General features: G+C 47.1%; 8 protein-coding genes across 14 annotated transcripts; 4 read left to right on the top strand and 4 right to left on the bottom strand.

The window, feature by feature from the left end:
• Nucleotides 1-66: 66 nt before the first annotated feature.
• Nucleotides 67-1,316, top strand: Txl (Thioredoxin-like). The gene is made up of 3 exons (XM_017076603.4): nt 67-570; nt 626-909; nt 970-1,316. Exons 1-3 carry the CDS (start codon nt 79-81, stop codon nt 1,181-1,183), a joined length of 990 nt encoding a protein of 329 aa, XP_016932092.2. The 5' UTR covers nt 67-78; the 3' UTR covers nt 1,184-1,316.
• Nucleotides 1,218-3,033, bottom strand: Ppat-Dpck (Bifunctional Phosphopantetheine adenylyltransferase - Dephospho-CoA kinase). The gene is made up of 2 exons (XM_017076602.4): nt 2,413-3,033; nt 1,218-2,346 (listed from the first exon to the last, which is right to left on the bottom strand). The coding sequence occupies exons 1-2, from the start codon at nt 2,969-2,971 to the stop codon at nt 1,349-1,351; spliced, it is 1,557 nt and encodes a 518-aa protein (XP_016932091.4). The 5' UTR covers nt 2,972-3,033; the 3' UTR covers nt 1,218-1,348.
• Nucleotides 3,034-3,542: 509 nt separating this feature from the next.
• Nucleotides 3,543-10,777, top strand: scny (ubiquitin specific peptidase 36). Of its 3 annotated transcripts, none has more exons than XM_017076591.4 (4): nt 3,543-4,339; nt 6,077-6,831; nt 6,891-8,543; nt 8,907-9,430. In XM_017076591.4, exons 1-4 carry the CDS (start codon nt 4,012-4,014, stop codon nt 9,123-9,125), a joined length of 2,955 nt encoding a protein of 984 aa, XP_016932080.4. In that variant the 5' UTR covers nt 3,543-4,011; the 3' UTR covers nt 9,126-9,430. The 3 variants fall into 3 exon arrangements, with proteins under 3 accessions (XP_016932080.4, XP_036671493.3, XP_065720552.2); XM_036815598.3 differs by lacking the exon at nt 8,907-9,430 and adding an exon at nt 9,586-10,777 and having other exon boundaries at nt 3,545-4,339; XM_065864480.2 differs by lacking the exons at nt 3,543-4,339; nt 8,907-9,430 and adding exons at nt 4,916-4,946; nt 9,586-10,777.
• Nucleotides 10,703-11,732, bottom strand: vito (nucleolar protein viriato). Its single transcript, XM_017076534.4, has 2 exons — nt 11,581-11,732; nt 10,703-11,519 (listed from the first exon to the last, which is right to left on the bottom strand). Exons 1-2 carry the CDS (start codon nt 11,640-11,642, stop codon nt 10,793-10,795), a joined length of 789 nt encoding a protein of 262 aa, XP_016932023.4. The 5' UTR covers nt 11,643-11,732; the 3' UTR covers nt 10,703-10,792.
• Nucleotides 11,733-11,848: 116 nt separating this feature from the next.
• Myt1 (protein kinase, membrane associated tyrosine/threonine 1) lies at nt 11,849-14,164 on the bottom strand. The gene is made up of 5 exons (XM_036815600.3): nt 14,045-14,164; nt 12,960-13,986; nt 12,755-12,900; nt 12,334-12,698; nt 11,849-12,277 (listed from the first exon to the last, which is right to left on the bottom strand). The coding sequence occupies exons 2-5, from the start codon at nt 13,915-13,917 to the stop codon at nt 12,142-12,144; spliced, it is 1,605 nt and encodes a 534-aa protein (XP_036671495.2). The 5' UTR covers nt 13,918-13,986; nt 14,045-14,164; the 3' UTR covers nt 11,849-12,141.
• An 888-nt stretch (nt 14,165-15,052) lies between these two features.
• Pmi (Transmembrane protein Pmi) lies at nt 15,053-16,680 on the top strand. Its single transcript, XM_036815602.3, has 4 exons — nt 15,053-15,168; nt 15,410-15,558; nt 15,850-16,034; nt 16,096-16,680. Exons 1-4 carry the CDS (start codon nt 15,146-15,148, stop codon nt 16,258-16,260), a joined length of 522 nt encoding a protein of 173 aa, XP_036671497.1. The 5' UTR covers nt 15,053-15,145; the 3' UTR covers nt 16,261-16,680.
• A 139-nt stretch (nt 16,681-16,819) lies between these two features.
• PGRP-LD (Peptidoglycan recognition protein LD) lies at nt 16,820-18,706 on the top strand. Of its 5 annotated transcripts, XM_017076599.4 has the most exons (4): nt 16,820-16,986; nt 17,252-17,551; nt 18,152-18,321; nt 18,380-18,706. In XM_017076599.4, the coding sequence occupies exons 1-4, from the start codon at nt 16,956-16,958 to the stop codon at nt 18,704-18,706; spliced, it is 828 nt and encodes a 275-aa protein (XP_016932088.3). In that variant the 5' UTR covers nt 16,820-16,955. The 5 variants fall into 5 exon arrangements, with proteins under 5 accessions (XP_016932088.3, XP_065720426.2, XP_016932087.3 ...); XM_065864354.2 differs by lacking the exon at nt 17,252-17,551; XM_017076598.4 differs by having other exon boundaries at nt 16,820-17,551.
• Nucleotides 18,707-18,722: 16 nt separating this feature from the next.
• Nucleotides 18,723-19,923, bottom strand: Cralbp (Cellular retinaldehyde binding protein). Its single transcript, XM_017076597.4, has one exon. The coding sequence runs from the start codon at nt 19,921-19,923 to the stop codon at nt 18,934-18,936; it is 990 nt and encodes a 329-aa protein (XP_016932086.4). The 3' UTR covers nt 18,723-18,933.
• Nucleotides 19,924-20,593: the final 670 nt, after the last annotated feature.

Here is a 20,593-nt window from a genome sequence, read left to right as displayed (position 1 = left end):
AGTATTTTCTCATAGCTTTATCTGCGGTCACGTTGCATTGTATCGATAATAACATATCGATGGTCAAACCACCTCTATATGCCAGTCATCTTTTTAAAAAAATTCGCATTTAAAGCCAATAATAACATTTGTCAGTGTCTGTGCACTGCGCCATCCCATCCTGCAGCAAAGAAATCTCCGATCGAAAAAATATTAACTGTCGCCATGTCCGTGCGTGTGATCAATGACGAGGCCCATTTCCAAGCGGAACTGACCCAGGCGGGCGTCCGTCTTGTGGTTGTGGACTTCACGGCCAGCTGGTGCGGTCCTTGTCAGCGGATCGCGCCCATCTTCGAGATGTTCCCCAACAAGTACCCAAAGGCTATCTTCCTGAAGGTCGATGTGGACAAGTGCCAGGACACGGCCGCCGGCCAGGGCGTTTCGGCCATGCCCACATTCATCTTCTACAGAAACAGGACTAAGATCGACCGCATCCAGGGAGCGGACGTCAACGGACTGGAGGCCAAGATCCAGGAGCACATCGGCACCGGCGGCGGCGAAGAGGCGGGCGAGGACTACGGCCAGGGATTGGTAGGGTAGTCCACGATCTAAAGATTCGCAAACTAATCTCTCTTCCTCTTAACAGATGGAGTTGAACACCTTTATTTCGAAGCAGGAGTGCGAGTGCCTCAACGAAGCCGATGACCACAATTTAAAGCACGCCCTGGCCTCCGCCGGTGGTTACCTGCAGTCCGACTGCGACGAGCAGCTGATCCTGTCCATCACCTTCAACCAGGCGGTCAAGATCCACTCGCTGAAGTTCAAGGCACCTTCTCAACTGGGACCCAAGGACGTCAAGCTGTTTATCAACCAGCCACGGACCATTGACTTTGACATGGCCGAGTCCATGACCAGTGTGCAGGATCTGAGGTGGCTAATATCTTACTCTCAACACATTTTCTGTACTCATGGTGCTAATTCACTTTGCAGCCTGGCCGAGAAGGAGCTGGAGAACGGAGTGCCTGTGAATCTGCGTTATGTCAAGTTCCAGAACGTGCAGAACATCCAGATCTTCGTGAAGAACAACCAGTCGGGTGGCGATGTGACGCAGATCGACTATATCGGCTTCATCGGCTCGCCCATCATGACCACCAAGATGAACGACTTCAAGAGAGTGGCCGGCAAGAAGGGCGAGAGCCACTAGGTTACCCACTTGGATTCCATTGAAAATTTCACGGTTTTCCCAATGACTTCCCGCAACTTCTCTTCAACTTTCGACTTACAACTAAGCAATGTACAACAAATGCATAAAGAATCATACAAAAAAGGTTCAACAATCGCTAGCAGGTAATTTGAATATCCACTTGTTTTAAAGGCTGCTCTGATGCGAGTCCAGTTCCTTGGTGAGCATTTGCCAGGCACGTTCCGCCTGTTTCTGGGTGAAATCATGATCCCACTGCGAACTGAAGATGACATGCGACTTGGTCACGATCTCCGTGTTGGGCACCTGACTGGCCAACCGCTTCTTGGCCTCCTCCACGCTCAGGTTATTGCGTTCGATAATTCGCCGCACAGCCTCCTCCGGCGGCACAATCATGGACCACACCTCATGACAATTGCTTTCCCAGCCTGCTCGCAGGAGTACAGCCGCCTCTAGGACTACCACACGGGGCACCTCGGCCTGGGAGCGCAGAGTATCCAACCGCCTATTCACCTCCGCAATGAGTTCCGGCCAGACAATCCCGTTGAGTGCCTGCAGCTCCTTGGGATCGGCAAACACCAGAGGTCCCAGCTTGGTGCGATCGATGCGACCGTCTGCGGCAACAATTCCCATTCCGAAATGCCGAACAATTCGCTCGTAGCACACCTGACCCGGCTCATATACATCGTGGGCTACCTTATCGCAGTCGATTACGTGAGCGCCCATGTTGCCCAATCTTTCAGCCATCTTGCTTTTGCCGGACGCGATTCCCCCAGTCAATCCAATGATGTGGGGACGCGCCGGGAGCTGTGGGCGATGTTCGGGCCTCCGCCAGCGGGATCCTAGCAGATCAATCCGCGTGTTACTCGAGCTGACCTTGGTCTCATGGATGCCATCATGCACGTTGCTCTCCACAATGTCTATCACAAAGATCTCCAGCTCCCGCAGCTGCTTGGCGTTGCGTATCTCGTTAACCTTCTGACCTCCTCGCAGTGTCTCCGCACTGACCACAATCATGTCCAAATCGGGATCCACTTGCGTGGGTCCGAAGGGATCATCGATGGGCACAATCTCGTATTGGAGCGTGCTATCTATGTCCATTAAAAACTCCCTTAGCCGGGCAATACGCTCTTCCACGGGCAGAATCAAGTCCGGCAGCGTCTTTCCTGCAGACAGCGATAGCAAAGGCCATTAAGATAAGAATCTTTTGTGCCGAATCATCCAGTGCTTACCCTTCGTCATGGCGGCGGTCGTTACGCCCACAACCAGACGTTTGCAGGTGCGCAGCACCGCCTGGGTGAGGAATATCTTGTGGCCCAGATGTATGCGATCGAAGGTTCCACCAAGGACAACCGAGGGATACATCTTCGGAGCCTGCGTAGCATCCTGCTGAGCACTCAAATCCGAGGTGGCCGAGTCCTCCAGGAAGATGGTGGGCTTGCTGATGTTGAGATCCGCCCGGAGACGGTCGCACAGCTCTGGATGATGTGCATCCGAAAAGATCAGATCTACTGGTTGGCGCAACTTTAAGGATCCACTGGCTCCTGGTCGGAGGGGCGAGACAAGGACCCGCAGGTCCAACTGATTGCCCACATAGCTGCTGCTGTTCGCGTAGAGCTGCGAGATTAAACGACCCCAAACCGGAGGCGGCGGAATTGGTGACGTCGTGGACGTTGACCCCGCCACATTTAAGTGGATGTACAGTGAGTTCACGTACTTCTCGATGGCGCGCAGGGATTTGCCCAGGTGCTTAATGTTGGACACCACCAGGAGACCTGTGGATGAGGCCATTCTGCTTGGGTAACTGGTCTTAATTAAGTTCTAGCTCAACAGTTGCATCAACATAACAAGAAAAGGGTTGCCAGGCGCATTCATAATTATCGATAGATAGCTACTGATAAGGTTTTAAAATACCGTTACAATAAAGGCCCCGTCCAGTCTAGGGGGTTGCTGTTATCACTCGAAAGTCGTAAGACTTGGTTTTTTTTACATAGATTTGAGGTCCTGTTTACACTACGGTGGTTTTTTGGAGTTATGGTGTTTTTACATGATTTTTGCCTAGGGAACTACAGGTGGGGGCAAGTAAAGTTCTTAATATTTCGTTGGTATTTTTATTATATATTATATATGTCTTTGGAAAGAGGAGCACAATAAATATTTTTTTATTATGTCGTCTCAAATATTAGAATCCTTTATTTTAACTTTGTTTTTAATTTAACTATTTTTGACGATAGGTGAGTGTACGCACTACGTGTGGTGGGTGACTCCGCTAGCCTATCGCATTTTCGTGAGAAAAAGTAAAAACGGTATATAAGGTATATTTCCGCGGTGACCGTGCTTGACGATTCACCGCGAGTTGGCATCCCCAAACGAAGAATATGGTGCGAAAAGAGAATCCGCAGTCGGAAGAAACACGAGGGAAGGAATCGTCATTATTTTCGAAAGCAGACATTTCGTTTTAAAATTCGTTCGAAATTTGTAGGCGATTTGCAAGCGAGTATTCCCCAATCGTAATGTTCAGTTGGCCAACAAATCGCAGCGCGAAAAAGCCAGAAAAAGACTGTTCCCGAGTGCGTTAGTGTGCGTGTGTCGGTGTCGCAGTCGGTGTGTGAAGCAAGAAGCAGAGAAAGAGAGTGTGTGGAGTGGAGTTAGGGAGTCCAGGGAGAGAGAGAGGGAGAGAGCAAAGAGCGTGTTGAAGGACGTGTGGGCAGAGCGGAGGAGGATCTGCAGGATCTGCGAGGATCGCCGATGACCATTAGCTAACTGGGTGGCCAACACCTCCACCCATCCCCTTCAAAATTCCACCGCAAGTCCCCAGCCGGAGCATCGCCATGCCCGTTTCGATGGCCGTGTGCGAAACGGCGAATGTGGTCAATGCCGCTCTGCGGGAATCCCTTGGCGGCAACTCCTCGGGCTCCTCCGCCGACCAGGCCAAAGCCGGCGAGGACTCATCCGGCAACCTGCAGAACCACTTGGTGGCCAATGCCAAGCGCATCCTGATGGCCAAAATCGAATACGAGGAGGTGCCCAACTACAACGAATCGGTGCTGGATAACCTCAAGTCCAAATATATTGTCATCAAGCCTGGCAATGCAGGCGCCATCAATGGTTTTGGTGGCAAAAACAACACTGGCAAAGTTGTGGGCGCAAATGGACATGGTGAGTAAAGCAGGGAAGAAAAATGCATGCATCAAAAAGTTGCCTGCAAACGCAAAAGTGGCTTTTCTTCGTCTCCGCCTTCGTCTGTGTTTCTTCTTTGTGTGGCAATTTTGCGCAATTTTCCATGTGCTATCTCTATATGTATATGCTGGGCATATGTACATACATATCCTCCCGTTTGTTTTTGCCCGATCTTCTGGGAATATCCCTCCACAAATCACGTGTGTTGTTTTTCCGCTAAGATTTTTTTTTACTGCTCTGCCTGCATTTTGCGGGCAGCGCAGTCGGCGTCGGCAGAGCAGCATACCTGTACTTTTTAGGCGCTCGTGTGTCTCTGTGTGCGTGTGTGACGGCGCTTGGGTGGTGTACGTGTCGTGTAAACAGAATGCAAAGGAATACGCGGAAAAGCAAAACAAGTACAACGCCGCAAAGAGTGAGCTGGAAAGGCAGCAACAACAACGCCCCATCTTAAACTTCTGATTCACAGAAGTTGTGGCGGAAAAAAACGTGCTGCCTTTCCAGCGGCAAAAAGAAAAAAAAGGAAAAGCACGAGGGCTCCCCTCTCTAGTTCCGTCTCTTTTCTACGCACACATGGCCAGCGCCAGCGGTACTTTTATTGGCTTTGTTTTTTTTATTTTTAATGCGGTAAATGCGTCGCAATCTGCTTGTGTGTGATAAAAAGAGCGCAAACAAAGGCGAGAATGCAAAAGTGATTCACACGGTGTAGGAAGTGCAGACACAAAGCCAAGAAGCAGGAGATGCTTCAAGATGTTCTTTTTCTTTTTGGCCTGGTCAATGCCTTGAACACGGTTACAAAGACATAAAAGGGGAGAAGAGTGCTTACAACAACCACTGTTAGGTCGCGCCAAAAATTCAGTTGGCAACACTGTGCTGCCCCAACCCCTTGAGTCGGAGCGGGACAACTATGTCTGCACTGCGTCTGCTTCTTTACTTTTCGTCCCTTTCACTCGCTTGCTGTTATCAGCACTAATTTTCTTCTGCTAATCGTCGTCTCGCTCACACGCTCGCTGTTATCAAACGCACTGCAGTGTTGTGTAATATCTGAAATATGTGTACCTATATTCTGATGTTGAGTACCCACCTTTTATCTTGCAAATATTATGATTGATTAAGATACTTTATCTAGATAGGGGAAAAACTGCTACTGTAGTGCAATTTTATTTTAAAGACTCATATTAGAAATGAATAATACTGCATCATATTGAGCTTAATTGTAATTAATACAAATAAATTAGTTTTGTTTCAAATTTAATTTGTTTTTCATAAAACTATGGTGGAATGAACAAAAAAAACAAAAATTTTGAAAAATTTATTTTTTTCAGAACCATGTTTTTTTTGGCGTTAGCTTTGCAGTTGCTCTCAATTTTTTCAAACTAAATGATAAGATATCATTTTTGAAACAGCTTTGTACTTAGGTACAAAAAGCGACCGCCCTTTCCAACACTGAGCACAGGTGACCGTAGGAGTGTGTGCAATTGTGTGTCAGCAGTTTCCACAGCGAGCACAGCTCGTTTTATTTTTATTTTGGCAGCACGGTGCGCAGGCAGCAAGCAAGTGATAAATCTGACAAAGGCATTTGATCCACTAAATGCATTATGACTGTGATAATGGTGGACGGGTTCACCCTGTGGCTGCTTTTCAAACTGATCCTGTTGCCCTGCTGCCATCTCCTGTGGCACGTGCTTAAACTGGCTACCATCCTCTTTCCCCTTGCAGACAATAATGGAGCTCGCAAGTCAACGGAGCACCCCAACAATCAGTCGCATCACAACAACCACAACAATCATCCGCATCCCACTAACAATCCCAATGAGCTGCCCAAACCGAAGAGGGTCCTATATCCACGGGAGAACATACGCATCGGCTGGAAGCAGTCGGAGCGCAAATGGCAGGTGGGCTCGGGCATGATCAACGTGGGCAACACCTGCTACCTCAACTCCACGCTCCAGGCGCTCCTGCACATCCCCGCACTGGCCAATTGGCTCGTTTCGGAGCAGGCACATCTGGAGAACTGCAATGTGGCCGAATCTGGTGGCTGCATCGTCTGCGCCATGGCCAAGACCCTGCAGGCCACACAAAGCAATCAATCGGCCGTCAGGCCCTTCCTCATCTACTCGAAGCTGAAGCAGATCTGCAAGCACATGGTTGTCGGACGTCAGGAGGATGCGCACGAGTTTCTGCGCTTCCTCGTCGAGGCCATGGAGCGAGCATATCTGATGCGTTTCCGCAATTACAAAGAGCTGGACCAGCTGGTGAAGGAGACTACTCCGCTGGGGCAGATTTTCGGCGGATACTTGCGTAGCGAGGTCCGCTGTCTGAGTTGCAACCACGTGTCCATCACGTTCCAGCACTTTCAGGATCTGTTGCTCGACATCCGCAAGGCCGACTCTCTGGAGGATGCCTTCGAGGGACACTTCTCTCGCGAGCGGCTCGAGGATATGGGATACAAGTGCGAGGGATGCAAGAAGAAGGTATGTGTTTCCTGGCCTCCATTGTCCACATCGTATTTACCAAGCACCATCTCTTTCAGGTATCTGCAACTAAGCAGTTCTCCTTGGAGCGGGCCCCCATTACGCTGTGCATCCAGCTTAAGCGCTTCTCCATGATAGGCAACAAATTGACCAAGCAGATATCCTTTAAGCCACGCATCGATCTGAGCAAATTCGCTGCCCGTTCACCAGCAGCCCAAGCTCAGCCACTCACCTACCGCCTGGTCTCGATGGTCACCCATCTGGGAGTCTCCCAGCACTGCGGTCACTATACGGCCATTGGCTCTACGGATTCGGGTAGCTATTATAACTTCGACGACAGCTACGTGCGGCCCATTGCAATGCATAGTGTCTGCAACACAAATGCCTATATTATGTTCTACGAACTGGACCTGTCACAGGCTGCCAGTCCGGCGGCTAACAGGCCTAATGGAGTGCGTCTGACCAACGGACACAGCCCGTTGCCAGTACCGGCGGCGACTGTGTCCTCGCCCTCGCCCTCGCCAACCCGTTTCATCGGTCCCCAGCTGCCGCCCGGCGGAATTAATGGCTACAGCAATGGCAATGCCCAGAAGACGGCTATCCAATTCAAGCAGCACCACCAGCAAAATCTGCAGAACGGTCTCCAGCTGGGGACCGGAAAGTTTCAGGAATCTGCGAAGCCTTCACTGGCTGGCACACTCGCTAAAGGCGATGCTACTCCAGCTCCCACTGCAAATGGTAACAAAAGTTCCTCCACCAGCAGCAACAGCAGCAACCACAAATCAATGAACCAGCAACAATATCTGCCAATCTCCTCGGAGGATGAAGACAGCGAAGAGGAGATGAAGCCCAGGCCAACGACAGCCCAGCTGCCGAGCATGCCCAAGATGACGGAGGATCACACGGAGAAGCCAAAGTCCCCGATAAAGGTCCAAGTAAAGACTCCCGTCAAAACGCCACTGAAAAGTCTAGTGCCCTACGAATCCGCCTCCGAGGAGGAAGAGACGCCACTGCCCAATCCCCGCAAGCGTCGAAGTGGATCCGACTCTAGCGAGTCGGAGCAGGAGTCTGGACAGACCAATGGTCACAGCAAGACCAACGGTCACACCAACGGCTCCGCCTCGTCATCGGTTCACGTTAACAACAGCAAACAAAAGACTGATGCCATAGACGAGATATTCAAGAGCCTGAAAAAGTCGGCCGAAAGTGAGGACGACGACGATGAGGAGGAGGAGCCAAGCATCCAGCTAACGAATGGCTGGCACCCACAGAAGCAATCGCAGTCACAAAGCAGAGCACCGCCCTCGCCAAAGACGCCACCCTCGCCTGCAGTTATCAAATCGAAGACGGGTATCTGGAAAGTTACCCGAAACGATGACGTTCAAGCAAACGACGACGACGATGATGATGATGACGATGAGGAGGAGGAAGCGCCGGCAGCCAAAATCCAGACGCCCAGCAAGACGCATCGCAATCCGTTCGCCAGTAGCAAAGCCTCTGCAGACTCACCGACAACGCCAGGCGCCAAGCGCCAAAAGTTGCTCAACGGCAGCGCAGTGAAGTCGCACCAACAGCCAAGGGTCGGTAATGGATACCAGAGCGAGCCCACCTCCAATGGAAGCACCATTAACGAGCTGCTGAAGCAATCGCATCGTGGATACGGCTCTTCAGTACTCAGTTGGAATGGCAAGCCCGCGGAGCTTGAGAAAGAGGTAAGTTCAGGGAGAAGTTTCAAACGTACTGCTTCCTCGGCTTTTTATCTATTGACACGTGTCTCTGTACTTAACTTTATATAGTGAAAATTTTTCATAAGGGGTTTGGTTCAAAAAGAACGTTGGGATTTCAATAAGATTAAAATTAATTTAAAATTAACATCTTATTCTTATCGCAACTGCTTTTGCGCCTTTAACTTAAATTTCGTTCTTTGTCTGGTTATTTGGTCTTCTTTACTTTCTATACTTTTGATATTTGTCGTTCGCTTAGTTGCTGCATGAAATGCAATTGGATTGTGTTGATTTACTAAACGAACTTGTTTGTAATTTGCATTTGTTTCCACATTATCCCCATTCATTTAGCCTTTTGAGTTGGTTTGTGCTAAACGGATAGCTGGTCACGGCAGTTTGGATGGCAGCGATATCGTCGAGAGCTCGGTAGCAGTCAACGCGGCCAGCGGCAGTGACAGTAACGACGTGGTCGTAATTGCAGTAGCGGTATCAGACGCAGGCGAGGCTCTTTCTTATCCCCCACAAAGCACACACAATACAAACAGTACGATTACCCCGAATAGTCTGTGATTGCGTTGACGGTGTCCGTTCCCCAACCGGACGGACTCCCCAATGCGGCCCCCGTTCGCTAAGCGTTAAGAGTGTATAGAGAGAGTGAGAGTTGCAAAAGTCATTGCGGAAGGGGATTGTGACTAACTGCACCAGAGCCTAGGTAATTCATCCGATGACTCCGCATCCGTGGCCCGTGCAATGAAGCTTATGATTTGACTGCTGGCCGGCACGTTCTTTCTTTCCCTTCCCCGCCTGATACGCCATAAATTCAACCGTGCCGTTACCGTTTTGCCTGATAACCTGTCAACCGTGAACCGTAAACCGTAAGCCACTCACCCATTTCGAATACAATATGCATCCCAGTGTTCTTTCGTGAGCGTACCTCATCTGCATAAGCTTCATTACCAAGCGCATGTCAGCCCACCCATTAACATGGTGCAAACTCTATTCTAATTGTTGAATATTTTGTTTTCTGCAGCTACTGGTGGATGCGAGAGAGCAGCGGCAGCGGGACCTCGATGACGACGAAGAAAACGAGATGGATCGCGGTCGGCAGCGCAAGGTGAAGTCTGGATCGGCCAAGGGAAACAATAGCAGCAATGCAAGCAACAGCACGCCCGGCTACAATCCATTCCAGGAGTACGAGGGCCAGAAGCGCTGGAACAAGAATGGCGGAGGAGGTGGCGGATTTTCGCGCTTCTACAACCAGAACTTTCGCCAGAACTACCAGCAGCGCAACAAGTTCAAGTTCAACCGCTTTGGCGGGCCAGGCAGCACCAAGTTCCAGCGCCAGGCCCTCCAGCGTCACATGGCCGCCGGCGGTGGCTTTAACCGGCGACAGCCATCGGCACAGCAGCAGCAGCAATCCTAACTGGATGCGGATTGGCGAGGATCAGAAGGAGGAGACGTCGAAGCGACTGCGGCGTGTGCATTTGTTATTGGATTTCAATTTCGCATGAGTTTTGTAAACGTTTTTTAACTGCTGATGAACATATTAGAAGTAGGAGTAGGCGTAGGACTGTAAGCTATAAGCTAGAGCGTAACTGTTGCCCCCAGAATCATCCCGAATCCTTACCCCATCACGGCCCCATTAGCATCTAAGCCTATCAATAAGTATGAGAAAAGAATGCGAGATTGTTTTTTGGCATTTTTATTGTGTTTGGCAGAATTCCGTTTCAATACATTGGAGCGGTAGCCTTGTGTCTGCGAGGATATAAGGTTACCGCTCTAAGGCCGCCACGCTCTAATGTTTCATTTTTAAAAAATGTTACTCCCGAAAAAGCAAACACCTAAAACGCCTAACAGCTGCGCATAATGGAAATAAAGCAACCCAATATTTTAAGACTAATTCTAGAAACCAAGCAAGTAAAGTTTGTACATAGATTTCGAGAATAGACCTAGAACCATGAAAAATCGAGTGTAATTTTAGCGGCGCCCCCCTTTTATTTATAGAGCATAACCGAACAGCGGCGAGCAGCGATATTGCCAATGTTAATAACCCAAAAAAATAAAGCATGTTGGATGTATATGTACTATGAATATGACCGAGAATTATGTGCGCAGGCGAGAGAAAATGTACCGGCGTATTAGCAAAATTATTGTACAAGCCAGGAATTAAACAGTTTATTTGATCAACTAGAGTAATAGTAAATAAACCGTAAAACAAACTATGCTAAAAGCTAAACTTAGTCGGCGTTGCGCTTCCGCCGCAGCTCCTTCTTGTTGACCATCCGGCCCTTTCGGTACTTGGTCTGGTTGGCCTTTCCGTACTTGAGCTGCTTCCGCTGGTGCTTTGGAACGCTCTTGATGGTGTTATTGCGGTCCCTCTTGGCCTTCTTCAGATTGTTCTTCTTGTCGAGCCGTTCCTTTTGCTTGAACGCCTTGCTCTGGTGCATTTTCTTCAGTGTCTTGGTCTTCATCAGACGGTCAAGGTCTTTTTTGCTCTTGATATCTGGCTGAGGTGTGGTGTTGGCCTTCTTGGCCTTGGGCTGCTCCTCCTCTTCCGTTTTGGATTTGCGTTTGCGGGCATTAGGATCGAAGTCCATGCCGGGTATCCTGTTGGGCTGGGCGGACTCATCCTCCTCACTTTGGGCCTCCTGCTCCTCTGGCTCACTCTCCTCCGCCGTGTTGGCTCCCAACATGTTGCGCTTGGCTGCCAGATCATTGGTGGTAAGCTCCACGATTTTCACCTGCACTTCGTCATCTTCGTAGGTCTCTTCCTGCTGCTTCTCATCCGCCTTGTCCTCCTCGGTGAGTTCGCGCAGAGGCTCAAAGGACTTCTTCAGGTGATTGAAGCCATCTTTTACCTCCTGACGAATACGTTTGCGCTCATTCTTGAGGTTCCTTTCCAGCTCCGCCTTGGCTCGTGATCGCCGTTCATTTTTCCTTTTCCGGAAGCCACTTAGGAACTCTCTGCGGGATTTGAGTGGAAGATGTAATACCATTAGGTGTTTCTTTGTCGCTTCTTACGTACACACGCTTCTTGTTGTCGAAAACAACTTCGGTTTTCTTCTTGGGAGCCTTCTTCCTGGTCATTTTGTTTAATTTCCAATTTTTGTTTACTTTTTTTAAAAACGTGCAAGTGTCAGCGTTGCCAGATCGTGATTCTAACAATGCAAGTGCTGTCGATCTGACCTTTTAACAGCTATTTTTAGCTTTTAACAAAAATTACAATATAGCTAAAAGCCAGCGATGATTTTAAAAACGATGTACACTTCACTCAAAAATGGTTATTTATCCAGTTGAGATTGAGTACAACTTCAATCAGCTGTTTTTATTTTTAAACTTTTCAAATCGCTTTTCGTATGTATATCACATGATTATATGTTCAAGTTCAACAAGTTCTTCTAAAGAAGCATTAACATTACACAATTGTAAGACTAAATCTAGGGAACTTCGTACAACTCTACAGTCTACAACTAAGCTAAATACAATTAACGATATATTCTGTTGCCATATGTATCTGGTGTGTTTCGTAACTGATATTGTTTGTATCATAAATTCAATGAGTTTCCATTTTTCGTTGCCTCCGCACTCACTCGTCTTCGAATTCCAGGACGAAGAGCTTTTTGCGTCGGAACGAGGAAGTGTCGAGGACTTTGGCGGAAGACAAAGCGGAGCAGGGACTTTCAAAATCGTGCACCTGGACGAACCTGCCCAGCGAATCCACACTGCAAATGGATAAGATTATAAGCTAGCCTTGTGTTTAGGCAATAAGGACACTTACTTGTTCTTCAGCAAATCCATTCGAGATTTGCCCTGGTTTGTGTTCAGTGGCGTGGAATTCATAACATGGGGGGTTCCCTGATTGGACAGGTCCAGTACGTCGTCGCCGGAAAGGAAATCGGAGGCGTAACAGTCTCGATTGGCAATGGGTGTGGATCCAACCAGCTGCATCTCCACCCGGGGCACTGGAGGCACTCCTTTGGACGAAGGCGAGGTGGGAATAATGTTGATCCTGGGCTGTGAGGGAGCTATGGACTTGGATAGATGCAGGACCTCCAGGAAGTATAGGAGATAACGAAAGGCGGCCGTTTTCCAATTGCACATTCTTCCCCAGACGGCGCGACGAGACCGCCTCAAACTTCGCGACTAAAAGTTATTTGCAGATTAGAAATGATCTTAAAGGTGCACCGACGATCCCTTACAAGCATACTGAGGTTTATTAGCGACTTGCGCTTCTGTTGCAGGTGCTGCAGCTTGGGATGTGAGAGTAGTTGATCCGCTGTGGGTCTCTGTGCGGGATCAGGCATCATCATGGACTTGATCACCGACTGCAGTTCCAGGGATATTTCTGTGGCGAGAAAGACACGGTTAACTGGTGGTCTAATTAGTAACCCATTGGAAACTCACTGTTTATGAACTCCTCGGGCAGTATGCCATGTCTAAGTTCGTGCCAAAGTGGCCCGTTTGAGGGAAGATCCATGTAGCAGGCTAGCTCTAGCATGGCGATGCCCAGGCTGAAGATATCCGCCGCCTTGGAGAAGTGACCCTGCAGGATCTCGGGGGCCATGTACCTGGAGTCTCCCTCCGTGGCATGGTGGTTATTGGCCCTATCTACATCGATTACCAGGCCAAAGTCCGCCAGCTTGCATGTCTCGTCATCCTCGCCAATCAGCACGTTGTCCAACTTGATGTCTAGATGGATGAGATTCCGGTCGTGAAGCGACTTCAGGCCCCTCAGCAGATCCAGCAGGATGTGCCAGATGCGCTCTTCGGGAATCCTTTGGCAGCGTAGCAAGTACTGTTCCAGGCTCTCGCGGCACAGCTCCATCTGCATGTACAGCCGGTCGTATTGCTCCCAGGCGCGGATGAACCGAATGCAGTTCTCGTGCCCGGAGAACTCCTCGTACCGTCGGACCTCCTCCAGTCTCTCGGCGCGGTACTGTTCACCGCGGAACAGCTGCTTGGAGATCTTCACGGCGTACAGCCGTCCGTCGGTGCGATCGCGCACCTGGAAGACCTCGCCGAAGGATCCTTCGCCCAGTTTGGCCAGCCGCTCGAAGCAGCTCTCGAAGTGTGACAGCGACAGGGTACTCAGCTCCGCTTGTACCGGGGATGATGGCAGAGTGCTGGCGTCCGGACATCCTGCGTCCCGGAAGGAGATGGCGTGGGCGATCTGGGAACTGTTGGCGCTGCAGGAGCCCAGCGATTGGCTGCGGTTCAGGTTGTTGTTGTCCACGGCGACGTAGCCGCGCGCCTTGTACTTGGGCGGCCGGAAGCGATTGCTGTTCTCGCCATTGGACTGTTTGTGCCTGTGCTTGTCGTCGTGCAATTCCGGGAGCGGCAAGCGGTGGTGATGTTTTTCCATTTTCAAATCTTCCCCAAGCGCCGCGACGAGACCGTCTTGTTTGGTATGCTCTGTGTACGTGAGTATTGGCTATTATCGATTAATACTTAATTTAAGTCAATAGTTAAGTTAATGCAAGCACTATTACCGGTGAAATTGAAATAAATGAATTTGTTTGCTTTCCACCAAACAGCTGGTCCACAGGGTGATTGGGGTGCTGTTGCAGAACTGGTACATAGGGTGATTGCGCCGCAAGTCTAGGGTTGTCAACGTCTTAAAATTGGGAACCGTTAAATTCAAATTTGATATTGTTTCCAAAATACGGTCTTCCTAAAATGGTTGGTGGGTGACGCCGCTAAGCTAGCAGTGACTCATATTTAAGAAAAACCGTTTGTGACATAATTTAATATTATAAATGTAATTTATTACTTACATAGAATTTTACATTAAAAAAATGATGATTTATTAGCCTATTATATTTTAATAGTATCGATTATACCGATGCCTTAAAAACATTGATGTTTTACCAAATAATAAAAAATTGGTATATATTTAAAATTACGCGTCTTTTTTTTTTAGATAAAAAGAGTCTTTGCTAACTATAGATAAAATGGTGAGAGTCATAGATTGGGAGTCTCCAAAATTAAAGACTCAAGCCGATGGCTTGTGTCCCGGGTATCTGTATAATATTTTCCAGCGTTATAATTTAAAAAGCAGTTTATTCAATTTCAAAAATGTCAGTTTCGATTTTTTGTCAGCTGAAAGTTCTCAAAATACAAAAAGGGTCAACCACAAAGTCAGTCGGTAAAAGTTTCTAGTCAGAAAGATTCAAGAGCAAGCAAGTGGCACATAGTTTGATTGATTTACATTAAAAAAACATATGAATATGTTCAAAAAATATTTCTGTTATTTATTTGTTATTTGGAGGCGCGACAGACTTCACTACTGCTGAATTAAAATTATTTTATTATGTACATTAATGTACAACTTAACGATTTTTTGTCTCGAACTTTATCTTTTATACATTTTACGAAATGGGCATGTTTTTAAATTAAATCGTCAAATAATCGAGCAAACGATCTTACTTAGTTCAAATCTTCCACTGAATCCCGCCCAAAAAGGAATATTTTGGCATTTTGCGCTGGATTTTTTGGTACTCATTTCATAGGTATTTGGTATATTTTAACGGTCCAGCTGCGGCCGCACTGAGTTTATTAACAAAATAAAAAACAACAAATTTATTAGTAAAATGGTTAGCAGAAACATAGAAAGGTAAATATTACTCCAAGCGACGTTGATGCAGTGTGGATTACGCAACGAGCTGAACCTGGGTGCAGCCATATTCCAGATCTTAAAGTGCCCTTTTCTGGTTATGCAATTTACCAGGCGGCTTCTTTATTTATCTCCGCGCACAATGGCTTCTGGCCGTTTGGAGCTTAATCTCGACCTTAACCTTGGATTACACGTCCAGATAACCACGATTGATTTATATATTGTCGCTCTCTTTTGGCAGCACAAGTAAGGTGCCCACTTTCCATGTCATCCGCGAGGTCTACGACAGTTCGAATGCCCACGAAAGATTCGAGGCGGAACTGGACAAGGCGCTGGAGGCCAAGGTGGACTTCATCATTATAGAGCCACCGCGCTTAGGCGACGAAACTGGTGAGCTCTTGGGAACACCTTTCTTATAAGACTACTTCTTGTAAATTCAAGTTTTTTAAGCTTGATTTTGGAAAACCTTTTTTTTTATATTTTGTAAGCATAGAACATCCTGAAAATTTGTAATCGATCCGATCAAAAGGGATGGACATTATCATAAAGTAGTATACACTAAAAGAATTGAAGATCATATCTGATTTATATTTTTTCAGAATTTCATATTTTTAGGGATTTAAAATTATTAATATAAATATGAACTATATTTAAATTTACCAAATTCTTCTGTGATTACAGGTCGATGGATTTGGGTGGGTAACTGCCTGCACAAGACAGCGGTTGCCACTGGAGTGGTTTCCCTGGTGGCCAGCCTGCTTTGGCGGGATCGCCCCATCATTGCAGCCCCGGCTTGCGCCCTCTCGCTCTTTTGCACCGGCCTCTACACGGTGTCCTGGAACTACGATCCTTGTTGTCAATATCAGGTCTGAAATTCAACAACTCCTATATTCTAGATAAACTAACTTATATTCGAAATTTTTTCAGGTGGAAAACAACGACACCGTATTGGAGAAACTCCCACTGACAGATGTATCCTCGCCTGTGATCTTGGGCTACTCGCCCAACTCCAAAACCAAATACTTGCACCGCGGCGTGTCCCTGCTCTCGGCCGCCCTGTGCTCCTGGCAGATTTGGAGGTCCTTCAAGTAAAGGCTGTGTAGGAACCCTTAAAATGGGCAGCTGCTGGATTGGGTCAACCCCGTGCGGAAACGTAATACCCGATAAGTTTAGTTTAGGCACATAAGCGAATGCATTTCTTTTAGATTTTCGAATGATTTTAACTCAATGTCTTGTCTTTCGTCAACTTTTAAAATGGTTCCAAGTCCCAAGCCAAGTCTCTGTCCAGTGTCCAATTAAGTGTTTTTGCGGCTGCCACCTGGACTGGCTAGCATGCTCACAACTTATTACGGTTCCCAGGCCTAAGTTAGTCTTAAGGGAGGAGCAGCCTCGGCACTGTAAATTAAGCAAAGCCAACTTCTGTGTATAAAGCGAAACCCATTTATGATTGTTATTAGAGTCTAGTTGAAGATATCAGAATGCGAAAGGCAAATAAACGCGATGCGAATGTTATTCCGGGCTTTAAACCGATTCCTAGGCTAAGAGAGTTTAAGAGTATATTTGATAAGAGACCCCTAAAGGCGTCCAGCTGATGATTTATGGAAATGTTGTGCTTCATGCGGGCTCTCTCCCTTGTTCTCGTCTCAGTCGTTTTGTGCATTCTGCTGGCGGTGGTTGCCAGCGCCGATTGATCGATCAAGTGGTGCGTTCCAGTGCGATCCGGTAAGGGTCTGACCCACTCCACAACAACACCTTGATGCCGAGGCTGCACCAAGAGCAGCTTAACCATGGACTCCAGTCACTTAGCCGTGATAATGGGTAAGTCCGACGATAGATAGCACGTCTTTTGATAAGATAGCAAGAAAAGGGTGAGATGTGGTATCATCTTCGTTGGCTAACACATCAGTTAGAGGCGAGATACCGATGTTCGTTAGTGCCCACAGTCTGCGTGCGATCAGCAAATACTATGCCCACCAAGATGAAAGTAGCCTGGACAAACTGTGCCACTGGATTAATCAAATGCACACTTTTATCTTGGCTAAGCTCCATAATGTGTTGTTTGCTCTATATTTCGGTACGATAGCACGCCGTAGTCCCTCGCCAGCTGGGATCTCCCGTTCTTCATATGGCAGTGCTGGATCCGCCGAGAATATCCGCATTCGGGTCGAAGAGGATTGCGGAGTCAGCGAATCAACGCCCCTGCTGGCAGCAGCTCAGAGATCCATTAAGTCACCCACATCTTCTGCAACCTCTTCTTCCTCCTCGTCGCCTTCCTCCGGAAACTCGATCCTCACAAAAGACTGCCTCAATTGGCGATCGGTCGGATTTCTGGTCATGTGTGCCTCCGCCTTGGCACTGGCCGTCTATTTACTCTGGAAACAAAGTGAGTTTCCCAGCTGATGGAGGTCGGGGTGGCCGAGTACGTGCTCGATTCGCTTTTCTGAAAATAAATAAATCTGAATTAGCTGTGAGTTATGATAAGCTGAACCTCTGAGTTTTTGTGGCGGAAGTGGTCAATGTACACTAGAAAAGTTACCACAAAATATTAGCAAACTTATTTAAAATTTAAATTAAATAAAAATATTATTTCAAAAAGATTTAATGATATTTTAAAATTATAATTTTTGAATGGTACCTTTACTTATTTGTAAATAACACAAAATATAAAAAAATTAATTGTATTCAAAAAATTTTTAAACATTAGACTTTGCATTGCTGTATTTATAAAATGTAAAATATATTATTTTAATTGTTATTTTCAATAACATTTTTTTTTTATAGCAGTAAATTTTTTCAAATTAAATTCGTATTATAAAATGTTGTTATCTGTACTTACACTTAATGTTTACAAAATCACAGTATGGGCTTTTTTTATGCCTTTGACTGTAGATCAGCTTTATGATTCATTGTTAAATTTCTGAAAATTTATTTTTTAGGATGGTCAAAGCAACTTAATGTCTGAATCACTTTGAAATGCTTGCAGCCCAAATGCCGGACTTTGGCTACCAACTGAGTCTGGTAGAGCATGATATATGGTCGGATGCGGATTTTCAGGGTCAGGGAACTCTGTTGGATACAATCAATGTAATTTTTACGCATACAGAGAGCACCGAGTGCCGAGAAGATTGCCCAGAAGTTATACACAAGCTGCAGGTGAGTTAATCAGAAATATGTTTACTACCATTTAAATAAAACCCATTCGAATCCTTAGAAGTCTCTTTTGGAGGAACTGCCCTACAATTTCTTAATCGCCGGAGACTGCCAGGCCTTCGAAGCCTGTGGATGGCAATATACCAGCAATTTCTCGAGGGAACTGCCTGGAAATAGTTCTCTGGTGATGGCCTTTGTGGGCAACTTCAGCCGAAAAGCACCCAGCATTTGCCAGTTGAAGACGGCACAGGCCCTGATCCTAGAATCCCTGAAACGCAGGAAACTACAGCCAGAATACGAACTGTATGTGGAGGGCAGCAATACGGAGGCACTGCAGCAGGAGTTAAGCCAATGGCCACATTATGCTGGCCACCAAAAAACCAAGTGAATGAAAAAGCAGAAGGTTCCAAGTTATTCCTCTCGTTTATTGTACGCCAAACACAAACAGTATACAAAGAAGCGCAGGATGAGTAAAGCGGGTGCCACCGATAAGCGAATCAGGGATCCCCAGAAGCGGCCCTGGCCAGGATCGGGGGACCAGCGAAGCGTTGCGCATTGGGTTAACGGATGATGCCTAAGACTAAGGACTAAATACTACAACTAGAAATGGTTCGGCTAGTCGAACTCCAACTTCCGAAAGCTGCCCTCGATGGACTCGATTTGTGAAACGAAGTTGGGTCCGCCGGTGGAGGCCTTTTCCGCATTGAAGCTGCTTCTCCGCTGGATGCCGCGATCGGAGAGCAGGACGGTCTTGTCCAGACTAAGGATCAAATCCCGCTTGGCCCCCAGTTCCTGTTTCCACAGCTCAATCATCTCGCGCATGGGCATGGTGCCACCCATCTCCAACGGCAGACATCCCTGATCCACGCTCTTCATCAGCTCCTTTTCGCTTCCGTAAATGATCAGACGGTTCTTCATCTTGGAACTGACGCGGTTCTTCACGAAATCGATGAGCCACTTCAACGTGGAGGGCACATTAATAAGGTGGATCTCCTTGTGACGCATGGGCAGCGATTGCTCGCCCCATTTAAATATGCGGGCAAACTCCGTGGGATTCCAGTTGGTCACATGAGCCGTGGACACGCCGGCAAAGTCACCCACATGGGACAGGCCAGTGATTTGGGTCTCCTGGTCCTCCATCAGGCATTCATAGGTGAGAAAATGCGCCTTAGCCTGGTCGCAGCTGGTGTGGATTTTCGGATTGAGGCATTTGGCATTGATGACCACCACCCGGCGACCATGCTTATCCCGCTGCGGTACTGCAAAAATGTATCCCTGATCGATGAGATCTCCTAGTCGCGGCTCCAGATAGTCCAACTGGGTGCTCATGTGCGGGAATGTGCGTCGGATATTCAAATACTTGAGAAGCGTCTGTTCCGCCATGGGTACGCTGAACTTCTTGGCCCGCAGGAAGCGCAGCAGGAAGGTGTCATCGCTTCGAACATTCTGCAGATCCTCGTTCTTGGCCACCCAATTCCGAAGCTGCTCCAAACTCTGCTCCCGGGTACAGCGATCCTCGCGCAGCTCCCGTTTGGCGATCTTCAGTAGAGCCTCTGGCAGGGGTGTGGTTTCTCCCTGATCCTGCACCATCTTGGTCTCCTTCATTCCTGGAAGATCTGGCTTAGTTGGTGGCTACTGTGCGGTCAAGCGATTAGTATGAATTGCGGCCACTACAAAGAAAGATAAGAAATGCATGGTTTAGTCGGGGTTTTCCAAAGGCGAATAATATGATTAATAATAACTTGAGTTTATCAAGTCTTACAAGTTATGTTTAAAAACTGATTTAACTTTCTTTGTTTTAATTACATATTAAATGTCTAAAATGTAAAAATAAATAAGAAAAAATTATATATCAGTCTGCCTATTGCTAGAAGAAAATATTTTGTTTTATAAAAAAGCTGACTCGTGTTTTTAACTAATAAATTCCCATTAACGAATTTTCTGAGGGGTCAACAGTCACTAAATTGGTAATTATTAAAAAAAAAAACTTTTTGCTTAATAATTCTGCACATGGTTTATCTATATGTTTATTAATGGTCTTCCAATCGAAATTAGTTCAAGGTCTCAGAGATCTCAAGGCGAACGCCACCGGATCACGGATCGCTGTAATTTGCAAATATTTGCTAATTAAAGCTCACAAGAGACGCGTTTTTGTTAAAACACCGACCAAATGCAAATGGACAATACATTTTTTCAGCGAACTCGAAAGCGACGAAATGAGAAAATGTGTAATTTATTCACTTCTTTGTTGTTAGGGGACCCATAAACCGACAAA

The sequence above is a fragment of the Drosophila suzukii genome, chromosome 3 (assembly GCF_043229965.1).
Source record: "Drosophila suzukii chromosome 3, CBGP_Dsuzu_IsoJpt1.0, whole genome shotgun sequence".
NCBI classification, from domain to species: domain Eukaryota; kingdom Metazoa; phylum Arthropoda; class Insecta; order Diptera; family Drosophilidae; genus Drosophila; species Drosophila suzukii.
Note: the sequence above shows the minus strand (reverse complement) of the source record. Positions and strands in the feature narration are given on the sequence as shown.

Coding starts and splice junctions, on each gene's coding strand:
- Txl (XM_017076603.4), top strand. CDS start 79: ATGCCAGTCATCTTTTTAAAAAAATTCGCATTTAAAGCCAATAATAAC. Junction 571..625: donor AGGACTACGGCCAGGGATTG/GTAGGGTAGTCC, acceptor TCCTCTTAACAG/ATGGAGTTGAACACCTTTAT. Junction 910..969: donor ACCAGTGTGCAGGATCTGAG/GTGGCTAATATC, acceptor TTCACTTTGCAG/CCTGGCCGAGAAGGAGCTGG.
- Ppat-Dpck (XM_017076602.4), bottom strand. CDS start 2,971: ATGGCCTCATCCACAGGTCTCCTGGTGGTGTCCAACATTAAGCACCTG. Junction 2,347..2,412: donor GACCGCCGCCATGACGAAGG/GTAAGCACTGGA, acceptor CGCTGTCTGCAG/GAAAGACGCTGCCGGACTTG.
- scny (XM_036815598.3), top strand. CDS start 4,012: ATGCCCGTTTCGATGGCCGTGTGCGAAACGGCGAATGTGGTCAATGCC. Junction 4,340..6,076: donor TGTGGGCGCAAATGGACATG/GTGAGTAAAGCA, acceptor TTCCCCTTGCAG/ACAATAATGGAGCTCGCAAG. Junction 8,544..9,585: donor CCGCGGAGCTTGAGAAAGAG/GTAAGTTCAGGG, acceptor TGTTTTCTGCAG/CTACTGGTGGATGCGAGAGA.
- vito (XM_017076534.4), bottom strand. CDS start 11,642: ATGACCAGGAAGAAGGCTCCCAAGAAGAAAACCGAAGTTGTTTTCGAC. Junction 11,520..11,580: donor TTCGACAACAAGAAGCGTGT/GTACGTAAGAAG, acceptor CAAATCCCGCAG/AGAGTTCCTAAGTGGCTTCC.
- Myt1 (XM_036815600.3), bottom strand. CDS start 13,917: ATGGAAAAACATCACCACCGCTTGCCGCTCCCGGAATTGCACGACGAC. Junction 12,901..12,959: donor GCCCGAGGAGTTCATAAACA/GTGAGTTTCCAA, acceptor TTCTCGCCACAG/AAATATCCCTGGAACTGCAG. Junction 12,278..12,333: donor ATGGATTTGCTGAAGAACAA/GTAAGTGTCCTT, acceptor ATCCATTTGCAG/TGTGGATTCGCTGGGCAGGT.
- Pmi (XM_036815602.3), top strand. CDS start 15,146: ATGGTTAGCAGAAACATAGAAAG. Junction 15,559..15,849: donor GCGCTTAGGCGACGAAACTG/GTGAGCTCTTGG, acceptor CTGTGATTACAG/GTCGATGGATTTGGGTGGGT. Junction 16,035..16,095: donor ATCCTTGTTGTCAATATCAG/GTCTGAAATTCA, acceptor AAATTTTTTCAG/GTGGAAAACAACGACACCGT.
- PGRP-LD (XM_017076598.4), top strand. CDS start 17,092: ATGTTCGTTAGTGCCCACAGTCTGCGTGCGATCAGCAAATACTATGCC. Junction 17,552..18,151: donor CTATTTACTCTGGAAACAAA/GTGAGTTTCCCA, acceptor AAATGCTTGCAG/CCCAAATGCCGGACTTTGGC. Junction 18,322..18,379: donor AAGTTATACACAAGCTGCAG/GTGAGTTAATCA, acceptor TCGAATCCTTAG/AAGTCTCTTTTGGAGGAACT.
- Cralbp (XM_017076597.4), bottom strand. CDS start 19,923: ATGAAGGAGACCAAGATGGTGCAGGATCAGGGAGAAACCACACCCCTG.